The sequence below is a fragment of the Magallana gigas genome, chromosome 3 (genome assembly GCF_963853765.1).
Source record: "Magallana gigas chromosome 3, xbMagGiga1.1, whole genome shotgun sequence".
NCBI lineage: Eukaryota > Metazoa > Mollusca > Bivalvia > Ostreida > Ostreidae > Magallana > Magallana gigas.
In genome coordinates this window covers 15243120-15256821 of record NC_088855.1, presented here as the reverse complement: position 1 = coordinate 15256821, position 13702 = coordinate 15243120, and the positions used below count along the sequence as shown (strand labels likewise).

The 13702-nt window shown below is 35.4% G+C and overlaps 1 protein-coding gene across 1 annotated transcript in view; it reads left to right on the top strand.

Annotated features, from left to right (window-relative positions):
* Positions 1-10176, top strand: part of LOC117693017 (short transient receptor potential channel 7) — a 35301-nt gene extending 25125 nt beyond the window's left edge. The window contains 13 exon segments of the mRNA XM_066077727.1: positions 260-397; positions 623-689; positions 1078-1639; positions 2897-2919; positions 6225-6364; positions 6691-6790; positions 7008-7159; positions 7416-7570; positions 7728-7926; positions 8135-8365; positions 8739-8876; positions 9278-9344; positions 9662-10176. Coding sequence (XP_065933799.1) covers positions 260-397; positions 623-689; positions 1078-1639; positions 2897-2919; positions 6225-6364; positions 6691-6790; positions 7008-7159; positions 7416-7570; positions 7728-7926; positions 8135-8365; positions 8739-8876; positions 9278-9344; positions 9662-10131 — 2442 coding nt within the window. The 3' untranslated portion in view covers positions 10132-10176.
* Positions 10177-13702: the final 3526 nt, after the last annotated feature.

Sequence of the window (13702 nt, the reverse complement as noted above, 5' to 3'; positions counted from 1 at the left end):
TTTTTGCAGTACAGATAACATTCAGTATTGAAGTGCTTTGTGTAAATAACTTTAACTATAGCAATGAAATAGTGTATATATAAGCCACTATGGCTCTTTAGGAAAATTACCAGAGAGAACGAGGTTTGTAACCGTCTGCTTTTTTAGACAGTAGGGAATAAGAGACACAAAGCGTACCTGAACATTGTCATTGATTTTCATCAGTTTATCTGTTATTGGTGTGGAACTGTTTTTCGAAGTGTTTGTTTTATTTGTTTAGAATTCAGGGTGGAATGTTGGACGTTCCGCACATAAAGCAAACGGCATCAAGAGATTCCGAGAGAGAATGCAGACGACAAATGGATTTGTCAGGAGTGATTCGGACCACAATCTGTTTGAGGAAAAATTAACATATAAAGTAATTCTCCCTATGTTACCTTCTGCTATTACACTGTGGATTCTAGACTATATGTATCATGCATAAAATCCTACTCTGAATCATCACGCTGAAGTAAATTGACATTAAAACGGGTCGAATTCTTGAGTAAGATCTACACTTTTGAATAATATTGTTCCTTGAAGATTACTGTCATTCTACAAGGAGATATCAAAAATATTCATTATTTCGTTTCATTTATTACAGAGAGTAATGAAAAGAATTGTCAAACGATACATATTTGACATGCAGAGAGAAAACGATAGTAACGATGGTCAGTAAACATGATACTAATAACTAATTTCTTTCAATGTATGAACCTATATACTTGTGAAAAAAACCCTTTTATCGCTTCTATTTATTTTAATGTTAAAAAAACTCTATCCCAAGCAATGCAAAATAATGGTAAAATGCTCCATTTTCCACGACTAGGTCTGTAAATCGCGTGGTTCGTGTATGCGTTTATCATTTTTTATTTCCGGAAATTTGTTGTAAGCAGCTTTAGTTTGACACTGCATTTAAACCAAAAAATGAGATATCATATCTTAGATCGACCATTATACAATGACAAGTACAGTACATTTACCCTGATTTAATGTGGTGCATGTACGTGTACTATTATACCGGGTATTTTATTAATTGTTTATGTTAATTTCTTTCAGATTTCGATGAAGTTAAACAAGATATATCAAGCTTTCGGTATGAGATTTTAAATCACTTACAATCTCGGGAAGACGAGAGTCGAGAATGTCGAGAGAAGATCACCATGATGGAACAGAAACTGAGTGACCTGGTTCAGCAACAAACTGTGCTCCTTAATAAGCTATGTCAAACTAACTCCAATGACTCTAGTCAAAACAGCGAACAGTCTGGTGATGTTCATAGAAAGAAAGATGAAAGTGAGGATGACGAAGGCCTCGCAGCGCCTCTGTTGTCAGAAAGTGCTTATTCTTCATTAGACGAACCATCGTTGGAGGACGAACTCTTGCAACAACTATCAATGTCCAGGAATCAGTATTTGGAGGATATTCCAGAAGAGGAAGCGACGTCACAGAGGGAGGATAGGCGTCTTAAGGTCAGAGTTCGCTCAGAGAGTCAGGACACCAATACGTCACCAAGGTTATCACGTCAACAGTCGCTGGATGATGAAAACTACTCCACTGACGACATCATCGTTCATGTGTTGAATGAACATGACATCAAAAACGCGTCAGATGCCAAACTGTGATATTTGTAACCTTTAAACTGAACGTGTTCATGAATCCCTCATTCGTTGTTTAATTTGAGTTATACATTCGATATTGCATCGATATCAGAGAACAAGATTATGTCTGTCAATTTTTTTTGTTAACAATGTACGATTATATCATTAAATTTACATTCATTTTAAGTATCATAACGATTCCCTCTATTTCTTACGGTAATTGATTGTATTTCACAGCTCAATAGATAAGAACAGGACTGAAATCTACGTGATCCAGTTCGAGAAAGTTTTTTAATCGATCGAAACCATAAGCAGACTAAGAAAATTAAAAAAATATGATTTATGATGATGTCAGATTCAATTGCAAATTCCCATATAACATGACTTGGCTCTTTGCATTACATTAACAATAAATATGTTTTACTTTTTACGATTTATTTTTTGAAAGAAAGATGTAAATGTAGACAATAAAATGCATTCTTCGATTGTACAAGTGGATTATGAAAGTAACGATCATTAAAGAAAAAATTGCATGATGCGCTAACACGGATTATGTACATGTATTTTTTGCTCACCGAGCTGAAAGCTCAATTGAGCTATTCTGATCACATTTTGTATGTCGTCCGTCTGTCCATCTGCCTGTAAACTTTTCACATTTTCAACATCTTCTCAAGAATCACTGGGCTAATTTCAACTAAACTTGGCACAAAGCATACTTAGGCTAAGGAAATTCAATGTTGTGAAAATTAAGGATCACAACCTTTTACAAGGGGAGATTATTACGAATCATTGAACATTTACGAAAATTTTTCAAAAATCTTTTTCTCAAGAACCATAAGGCAAGGACAGCTGAAACTTGTATTGAAGCATCCTCAGGTAATGTAGATTCAAAGTTGTGAAAATCATGACCCCCGGGGGTAGGATGGGGCCACAATGGGGGGTGGGGGGGGGGTGGGGTTCTAATTTATACATAGGAATATATAAAGTCAACCTTTAAAAATCTTCTTCTCAAAAACTGTTAGGCCAGGAAAGCTGAAACTTATGTGAAAGCATCTTCAGGTAGTGTGATTTCAAAGTAGTGAAAATCATCAACCCCCGATGGTAGGGTGGGGCCACACTGGGGGTCGAATTTTAACATACGAGTATATTGAGTAAATCTTTAAAAATCTTCTTTCCAAGAACCATTTGGCCAGGAAAGCTGAAACTTATGTGAAAGCATTCTCAGGGAAGTTCGGGCTCATTTTAGAGCTTTATATCTCACGTGAGTTTGATCACAGGAACTTGGACACACTAGGATTAGGTAGAGGACCTCAAGAGGTACATGTATTTATAATAAGCGTTAGAGGGCACATATGACCCCTACAATGGTTCAGTTAGCTCACCCGAACTTTGTTACACTGCCCTGGTTTCCGTTTGATGCACACTTCAAAGATAATTTTCGCATTTCCAAATAATATAGGGGTGAAAGGCGGGCCATTATCTCTTTTATCTTTGAAGTGTGCATCAAACGGATACCAGGGCAGTGTAGGGGACCTATTGGGCTATTTAATTATTTCCCGGTCTCAGTCTTCTGCTGTAGAGGTACCACCAAGTGGCTCCTAGGGGTTTGGGCTTCTTTTAGAGCTTTATACTTCACGTGAGTTTGATAACAAGAACTTAAAACACTTGGATTAAGTAGAAGACCTCAAGAGGTATTCATGATAATTCCATAATTTGTTGATTAATTGAAAAGAACACAATTTGTTTTGGAAACAATAAACACTATGTTTTTGATTTGATTTTTTATTATGCATTCAAGTCATGGACCTATGAAGTTTACATTTTAATGTAAGTTACATTAATCAGGGTAGCTAACGGAAGCAACACTCCACTTTTTACCCATATATCACTGTAGAATGCTTAAAAATCCCAGAGTACAGGCAAGCTAACAAGACACTTTCAGTTGTCATAGGCGCACATTTACACCGCTTATTATGAATACATTGTGAGGTCTTCTTCTAATTCCAAGTGCTTTGAAGTTCTTGTGATTAATATAACGCCCTGAAATGAGCCCCGGACCCCTGAAAGCCACTTGGGGGTATCCCTACAGCCCTACAAATTTGAGGCTGGAAAATAATAACCTATTTAGGTCTTCTTCACTGCACACTTCAAAGATAAAAGAGATAATGGACCACTTTTAATCCTATATCATTGTGAAATGCTGAAATGTGACAAAGTTCGGGTGAGCTTACCGAACCCTTGTACCCTCTAATGCTTATTTTGTATATGTCTTGATGTTCTCCACCTAATCCAAGAGCCTGCAAGTTCTTGTGGTCAATCTCAAGCGAGATTTAAACCTCTTAAATGAGCCAGAACACCTGGGAGCCACTTGGTGGTAACCCTACAGCCCAAATCTTAGACCGGACAATAATTGCCCCATATGCTCCCAAAACTATCATGTTATTCGTTTAATACACACTTCAAAGATGAAAGAGACAATAGACCACTTTTAACCCCTATATCATTGTGAAATGCTAAAATATAACAAAGTTCGTGTGAGCTAACCGAACCCTTGTAGGGGTCATAGGTGCCCTCTAACGCTTATTATGAATACCTCTTGAGGTCCTCTACCTAATCCCAGTGTTTCCAAGTTTTGTGGTAAATCTCATGCGAGATGTAAACCCCTGAAATGAGCCAGAACCCCCGGGAGCCAACCCCTGAAATGAGCCAGAACCCCCGGGAGCCACTTCGTATCCCTACAACCCAAATATGAGACCGTGAAATAATAGCCCAATAGGTCCCCTACAGTACCCCGTATCCGTTTGATGCACACTTCAAAGAAAAAAAGAGAAAATGGCCCGCCTTACACCCCTATATCATTGTGAAATGCTAAAATATGACTATGATCGGGTAAGCTAACTGGACCCTTGTAGGTGTCATAGGTGCTCTTTAAGGCTTATTATGAATACCTCTTGAGGTCTTCTACCTAATCCAAGTGTTTTCAAGATCTTATGATCAAACTCACGTGAGATATAAAGCTCTAAAATGAGCCAGAACACCTTGGAGCCACTTGGAGGTACCCCTACATCCCAAATTTGAGACTGGGAAATAATAACCCCATACGTCCCCTACACTGCCGTGGTATCCGATTGGTGAACACTTCAAAAATAAAAGAGACAATGGCCCCCCTTTCACCCCTATATCATTCTGAAAATTAATGCAAAAATATGACAAAGTTCGGGTGAGCTAAACCGATCCTTTTCATTGCCATTGTTGTATTCTTCAAAGGTTCACGTCAAAACATGGCTGAGACAAAATATTCACCATTTCACCTGATGATTTTCGCTGTTTTTGACTGCGATATATGATATTTTTTATGAGAATAAAATCACAATGCTGGATTTTGTATTGTCTCATATACCTAATAATACGATGTCTTTCCAAATTGCGATTGATAATGTTTTCGGGGGAGTGAAGAGGCCCGATGATAAATTTTTAAACACTCTCATGTTCAACTTCGATGTAAACAAATTATCTTGCCACACTGGATTGGCTTGGGTTTTTTTTATTAGTCCCCTACCGGTTTTCACCGGAGGGGACTATAGCTTTCCTCTGCGTCCGTCAGTCCGTCTGTCTGTCCCACTTCGGTTTTCCACACATTTTTTTTCTTTATGCGTTTGAGGAATAATATGAAATTTGCGGAACAGCTTCAAAATGTCAAACTACAGATCAAGTTTACACTTTTGTAGCGTCTGATAGACATATTTTCGAGAAAATAATTTTTTTATATTCCAATTTTTTAATGTTCGGGTTCGTTATATGGCTCGGTGTGTATCAAATAAACGAGGAAAGTATGTTGTCAGTAATCATATCGAGCATTACTTGGACCTTTCCTTTTATTGTTTCTAACAAACAAATAATTTCTGTAAAATAGTGTCAAGCATTGTGTTGTAAATTTAATCGACAGGATTTTTTTTTTGTATCATTACAATCGGGTTTGTTATCGGTTGGTCGGTCACAACTACTCATTTATCAAAGAAATCTGCAAATTCACTGTCAAGATTAACTATAAAAGGATAGCTTAATACGAATTGGAAGTATCATTATTCTAAGCCCTTCGAAATCTTAATTAATCTAAATGAGTATCTTGATTGAATATGATTTTATAAACATAAAATTTTCTTTTTTTTATATCAAGTACCTATTTTGTAGAGAAGTGTTCCTAAATAAAGCTCGAAACTCTTTCACTCGATATTTACTTCTCAAATAGGTTAAGCTTTTCTTGATTTGAGTCGGTTATTGACGATAAGGCAAGTTCTATCCTCTGCTGGTCAAATGTTTCCTCATATTCCGATGTATTTGACTTAAACGATTGCCACACCGTAAAGCATTAACTAAACTAATAGAAGTCAAGAAGAGAGAGCATGGGCGTACATGTATTAGAGGAAAAAATTTGCCTTGCAATTAGTGACGATTTTCTTAGATTTTAGCTTTTTTTATATCACGAGCTCGTTGGTTGCAAAACAACGGCGATTCTTCGTTGGTTTGGCCATAGCTTGATTTGGCTGTTACTATACCATGTCCATCTGCCCTGTAACTGAATTCAACGCCTGACCCGTTTTGTAGGCATGCTCTGGCAGGAGATTAAGCAGGTGTTCAGTGAGGGCCTGTACGGCTACTTTGACTCCCTGTATAATTACCTGGACGTGGCCGTTCTTACCTTGTACCTGTCCTCCTTCACCTTAAAGTACGTCTGCATCTGGAAGGTAAAGAGGCTTCTATAAGAAAAAAAGCTTATTGTATTGCACAGAGACCATACTAGTCTTCGTTGCTTTCACCCTAACAACATATAGTCCGATTTGATAAAAATAATTGCAAAATGGAAAAAAAAATTCTTGGTAGCCGATAGCATTGATTATAATCAAAACCTTTCTTATTAAATATAGAATGTAACGTACTACATTATTGATTTGATTTCTTTTTTGTTCTATTATTACACGTACATGTACTTACATTGTAAGTAATATTTCAGTTTTAATATCATACTTCGAAACAATTCCTGAGAAAATAAAGGGCATCATATTAATTCTAGGTTAATGTTGCATTACAATATTTTGAGACTCGAGAACACTGGGAGAAATTACTTCTTAGTGACCAGACAGCAGCAAAGCAAATGTACTGGATCATTGCAGGTAAATTTTTCAGATTTTCAGATATGATTTGTTAAGCAATAAATAATTATCCAATGAAAAAAAAATCCATATTACATGTTCCTTTTTTGGTAATTTTGCTATATTTTTATATAGAGCCCTTCTTCTAAAGGAGATCACTACAGTCTATATAAAATGGCCCCGACCATCAAGCCATCTTAATCAGCCAAATAATGAATCAGTATCTATCTCCTTTCAGACAGGTTTTATTGGGACTCCCTTGACCCCCACAACATCGCAGAGGGACTGTTTGCCATTGCCAATGTCATAAGCTTCACTAGGGTCTCCTACATCCTACCAGCCAATGAAATGTTCGGTCCTATGCAAATCTCAATAGCCCGGATGATGACGGTAAGGTTATTACATTATTGTCATAACACTCGGATTTCGTACTTTTCATAATTCAATAAATTGTCTGCCGATTTTTCATTGTAAACGTTCTCCTTGGTATTTTAATTTTTTTTTTAAATTTCAAAATGCCATGAATGAATGAAAAAGATAAAATAAAAGTAATTTGATATTGATTATACGTTTATCTTTTTTGTTTGGTATTACTTAATTAAGCTTTTCAAGCTAAGAACCATACACAAATAACATTCATTTGCAGGACATCATCAAGTTCTTGGCGATCTTTCTGGTGATCCTGGTTGCCTTTATGGTCGGTTTACACAATCTGTACTGGTACTACCCCAAACAAGTCCGGGAAAAAGTAGAGTTCATCAATCACAACATTACAGTCAGGGCGGAGGAATCTTTTGGAATGTAAGAAAACCTGAAGTCACGTCAAATCATTAAATTTCCGTCAACAATTTAAAAAAAATGCCAAAAAATTATAAATGTACAAATCAGAAAACCAGTTAACAAATGTAAAGATAAACATATGCTGGATGTTTGTTAATTGAACGTACCTCTATTCCAGACCAGACAAGACAGTTCGGACTGTATTCTGGTCACTGTTCGGGCGCGGGGATGCCACTATAGTAGAGTTGGACGAGTTTGAACACATCTTCACCCAGTACGTGGGGTACTGGATCTTTGGAGCCTACAACTGGTGCAGTGTCATCGTTCTACTCAACATGCTCATTGCCAAGATGTCCAGGTCATTCGAACTCATTCAGGTGATTATACTTTCTGTTTGGTTTTTAAAGTACTAGTATAATACATTTTCATCTCGCAACTTTAAATTATCGCATCGAAATGAGTTTTCTTGGAGTTGGTTGTAAAAGAACTCACAATATCCCCTCTCCCATAGTGATTTTGCAAGTCTTTAGAAATTAATTATGTCGTGTTAAATGGCCTTGAATGAATCGAAATTTCTTTCCGCAGGAAGACTCGGACACCGAGTAGAAATTCGCTCGTAGTAAGTTATACATGGACTACATTAAATCAGGAGCAACGTTACCCATTCCATTCAACATGATTCCCACACCTAAGTCAGTCTGGAAGCTATGCTCAAAATTAAGTATCTGTTTCTGTAAGGGGGAGGCAGGGGATGCAAGGCCCCACCCCGGGAGGATCAAGGACGTGGAGCTATACGCCACTAGTCCCACCACAACGGTAAGAGAGGGCTAGCACACAGTGGTCTTAAAGGTGGTCTCTAACTGTGGTAGTCCGATATCAGTCCGATGCTTAGGTCAATAATATTACACCTTATGCCAGGTTTTTGCAGTACTGATAACCTTCAGTATTGAAGTGCTTTGTGTAGATAAAATCAACAATAGCAATGAAATAGTGTATATATAAGCCACTATGGCTCTTTAGGAAAATTACCAGAGAGAATGAGGTTTGTAACCGTCTGCTTTTTAGACAGTAGGGAATAAGAGGCACAAAGCGTACCTGAACATTGTCATTGATTTTCATCAGTTTATTTATTATTGGTGTGGAACTGTTTTTCTTTACTGTGAAAGAAGTGTTTGTTTTATTTGTTTAGAATTCAGGGTGGAATGTTGGACGTTCCGCACATCAAGCAAACGGCATCAAGAGATTCCGAGAGAGAATGCAGACGAAAAATGGATTTGTCAGGAGTGATTCCGACCACAATCTGTTTGAGGAAAAATTAACATATAAAGTAATAGAATATCAAGCATAATATCTTACTCTGAATTATCACGCTGAAGTAAATTGACATTAAAACCGGTTGAATTCTTGAGTTATAACTACTCTTTGGAATAATATTAGTCCTTCACGATTACTGTCATTCCCTTAATTCTGTTTAGAAATAAACTTTGTTGTATTACTATTGACAGTAAGGATTAATCCTTGAAGACTTCCAATAGTTTGGACTTTTTTTCTTTTTTCACCTCAATATGCAAGATACATGTACATGAAAATCTGCTACAATAGTTGAATAATTATAATTACTGTTCTGTCTTTATCCAGATAGATGAACATCTTTATGAATATTGGTTATTATACTAATTGTACAAGGAGATATCGAAAATATTCATTATTTCGTTTCATTTATTACAGAGAGTAATGAAAAGAATTGTCAAACGATACATATTTGACATGCAGAGAGAAAACGATAGTAACGATTGTGAGTAGCCAAGATAACTAAGTTCTCTATCAAAATGATGATATAATGCTCCATTTTCCACGACTAGTACAGTAACTGTAATTTGCGTGGTTCGTGTATGCGTTTATCATTTTTTTTATTTCCGGAAATTTGTTGTAAGGAGCTTTAGTTTGACACTGCATTTAAACCAAAAAATGAGATACATGTATCTTAGATCGATCATAATACATGTATATGTAATTACAAGTACAGTACATTTACTATTATTTAATGTGGTACATGTGCATGTACTATTATACCGGGTAAATTTACTAGTTTTTTATGTTAATTTCTTTCAGATTTCGATGAAGTTAAACAAGATATATCAAGCTTCCGGTATGAGATTTTAAATCACTTACAATCTCGAGAAGTCGAGAGTCGAGAATGTCGAGAAAAGATTACCATGATGGAACAGAAACTGAGTGACCTGGTTCAGCAACAAACTGTGCTCCTTAATAAGCTATGTCAAACTAACTCCGATGACTCTAGTCAAAACGGCGAACAGTCTGGTGATGTTTATAGAAAGAAAGATGAAAGTGAGGACGATAAAGGCCCTGCAGCTCCTCTTTTGATAGAAAGTGCTTATTCTTCATTAGATGAATCGTCGTTGGAGGACGAACTTTTGCAGCAATTATCAATGACAAGGAATCAGTATTTGGAGGATATTCCGGAAGAGGAAGCGACGGTACAGAGGGAGGATAGGCGTCTTAGGGTCAGAGTTCGCTCAGAGAGTCAGGACACCAATACGTCACCAAGGTTATCACGTTAACAGTCACTGGATGATGAAAACTACTCCACTGACGACTTCATCGTTCATGTGATGAACGAAAATGACGTAAAAAACGCGTTTGATGCCAAACTGTGATATTTGTAACTTGTTTCATTTTTATTGTATCTTAACTGGTTATATTTATAAAACATGTATTGATAGTTACAACCAGTTAAGATACAATAAAAATGATACAAGTTACAAATATCACAGTTTCAGTACGGTTCCTATGGACATCGGACGTTGCAAGTTGCAACCCGTCCCAAACAAAATTGTACATGACACCTACGGCTGGCATGTCAAACGTCCGTTTGTATTACTTCTACATGGGGTTTAACGCAACGATCAGCCTGGGGGCCACGACTGGCGAAACCCTGTAGTGTAAGCACCATCACCAAACACATACGGCCAGTTGTGACTGAAATTTCGACGGATGACGCTATCGAAACAAATTGCATTAAATTGAAATAGAAAGAAGGAAATGGAAGGACAGAATAAAAGTTTCTTAATGACAACCCATTTCATATTCAACCGGAAATTAATACCTATAATAGACTTGTTTTCATTTCTTATATTCCTTCATGTGTGTGTGTGTGTGTGTGTGTGTGTGTGTGTGTGACAACTGGGTGGGTATCTTGGTGTCTTCCCACTGAGCCAACATTTTGAAAAAATACAGGTAAAATACAGGTAGATCTGTGTTGGCTAAGTGGGAATGGGGTGCAGGTAGAGAACAAAAGAATTTAATTACAGGTAAGCTATAGTCTGTTTTCGAATACGGGAGAACAGATATGAATTAAGCTTTGACACAGTACTTTATTTGATTTAAATAAATAAGAGGAAAATGTAATTTTAAATTTAAATTTATTTATGACTCAAAATTTATATTAGTTGACTTTAAATAAGCCTTGAAATATGTAAAAAAAAAAAAAAAATATGGGTCATTTGTTATTTCCTTCAATTTTATGTAGTTTCTATAGTTATAGATTTATTCATGACTTAGAATTTGTATTAGTTGACTATAAATAAGCTATATATGTTATTTCCTTCAATTTTATATAGTTTCTATAGTTATATTACAAATATTTCCAATCAACACAATATGAAAATAACAAAACATAATAACGCTTGAGTAAATTGCTTTATATGTTTTAATGTTGTATACTTCACATTTAACAAGATCAGTTGTATGATGATGAATAAATACATTAAGAATAGACAACGTAACATCTACACTATTCCCGCACAGAATATTCGCAACATTTTCACTTTTCACATTTAATAAGATCAACTGTATGATGATGATTAATTTCTTAAATCCAGCATGAAGAAGATAGAATCCTCCTCTGCCGTTCTCTAAAAAGTTGACTTGCACCTGAAGATTGGCCATTTTGATTTGATTTGATTTTCTTAATATCTTTCAACTACATTAACAGTTCATTAAACAATTAAGATCTCATAATTTTCAGGCTTTTGATTTTGTAAACTAATGACCATAATTATGCTTATCTATCTAGTCTATATTCTTAAAAACTGCTGATCAATCTCATTTATGTAATTATACTTCCAATTAAAACATTCTATAGTCATTTATTTTAATGTTTTGATAATGCATGTACCGCTACTAGTTTATACATATAAAAGTTTAAAAAAAAAATATGCAATTATCTTGCAGAAAATTGATGATTTTCATTTTTGTTTTTACAAATATTCTATGGTTATTTTTATTTATTTATTCTGATTAGAGGCAAAATTAATGCTCTTTGAATAAACATTTAAAGAAGACTTATGTTTCGATAAATATTAAAAATACATATATTGCCGATTATTCTCGAAATAAATTTATGCATTGTAGTTTATCTTTTTAAAATACAATCATTTATTTTTTCCCATCAAACTATTCTCAGGTAATTGATAACAAATACATTTACATGTGAAAACAGACTATAGCGTCCTGATCACTCAGGTATGAAAATCAGAATGTAGGCCAAGTGGGAATTGAGAATTTCAGAATGTTGGCTAAGTGGGAATAAACCGGTATCTTGGTTCATAGATCCCCTACTAGAGAAAGCAATTTCTAATAGGAAAAAAGAGAGACAAACAAATAAACAAATATATTTCCGAGAACGTAATTCCTAATACATACAAATATATCAAATTATGTAAATCTCCATTGAATGACTTATTCAATAACTTAAGGAAGCTCACTACATCAAAACTTATAAAAACTTTCAAGGCAATATTTCACAAGTGGGCGATTGCCTATTTGACATATACTTTCTATGCATCATGCTATCTATTACAATTAATTAATTTTATGCTGATTTAGTTAAGGTGTAGTGAGCCACTTTAAGGTGTGCATTCATTCTCCTATCAAAAGCTTAAAATCTTTGAAGGTTCTGTCAGTTTGAAGAAATCGCTGTCCTGGCCCTGGGGCCATAAAACTTAGTCGAGCTTACTTTTGATCTAAGTCTCACTTTTACAAAAGAAACCTATAGTCGAAAAGTGAGACTGAGATCAAAAGTGAGCTCGTATAAGTTTTATGGCCCTGGGGCCTGATGGATATTAAGATATATTGCGACATGTTTAGGCTTAATTAAAAAAATGGATGTGATTTGCTAAATGAAATGGTAAAGATATCATAAAACTTAAAAATATTTCAAATTATGTTCGTTTTAGGATTTCTAACAAGAGGCCCAAGGGCCACGTCGCTCATCTGAGCAACATTGGCTTTATATGAGCGTTCAAATATTATGCCATATGGCCCCTCTGTACATTAACAAAAAATAAATGCCATAATTGTGCACTTATTTTTGTATAAACTTAATCTTTGACATATTTGCCTTTATACCATTTTTACCGTAAATAAGATCATATGCAATATATATACCAAACATTTTCAATAGGGGTCTAGCTTCACCATCACCACTTTAGTTAAACTGATTGAACCCCATTCTCTCTGTCTTATTAGGGTTTTCCGTTTTCAACGGAAAACCCTTCTGTTATTCTACTGTTTCTTATTAGGGTCTTCCGTCTTCAGCGGAAGACCCTTCTGTTATTCTATTGTTTCTTTTTCACCTCTCTTGTTATTCTATTGTTTTTTTTTTTAGGGTTTTCCGTTTTCAACGGAAAACCCTTCTGTTATTCTACTGTTTCTTATTAGGGTCTTCCGTTTCCAACGGAAGACCCTCTTGTTATTCTACGGTTTCTTTCTATTATTATTAAGGTCTTCCGTTTTCCAACGGAAGACCTTATTGTTTTCGTTCAGTTTCTTTTTCCCTATTATTATTAGGGTCTTCCGTTTTCCAACGGAAGACCCTTTTGTTTTTCTACGGTTTCTTTTTTTTCTTATTCTTATTATTATTATTCTTTTTATTTTTTTTCCAACTCAAATATTTCAAAAACGCTTGCATCGATTGTTTTGAAATTTACAGGTTTAATGTATATCTAAAAGATCTCTATGATATGAAAAAATTATTTGATGACGTCATCAAATTCGTCAGATATTGACGTTTTTCACGTTTTAAAAAGTGATTTTGTCCGGAGCTTTTCTCATTTTTGATTTAAGATAAAG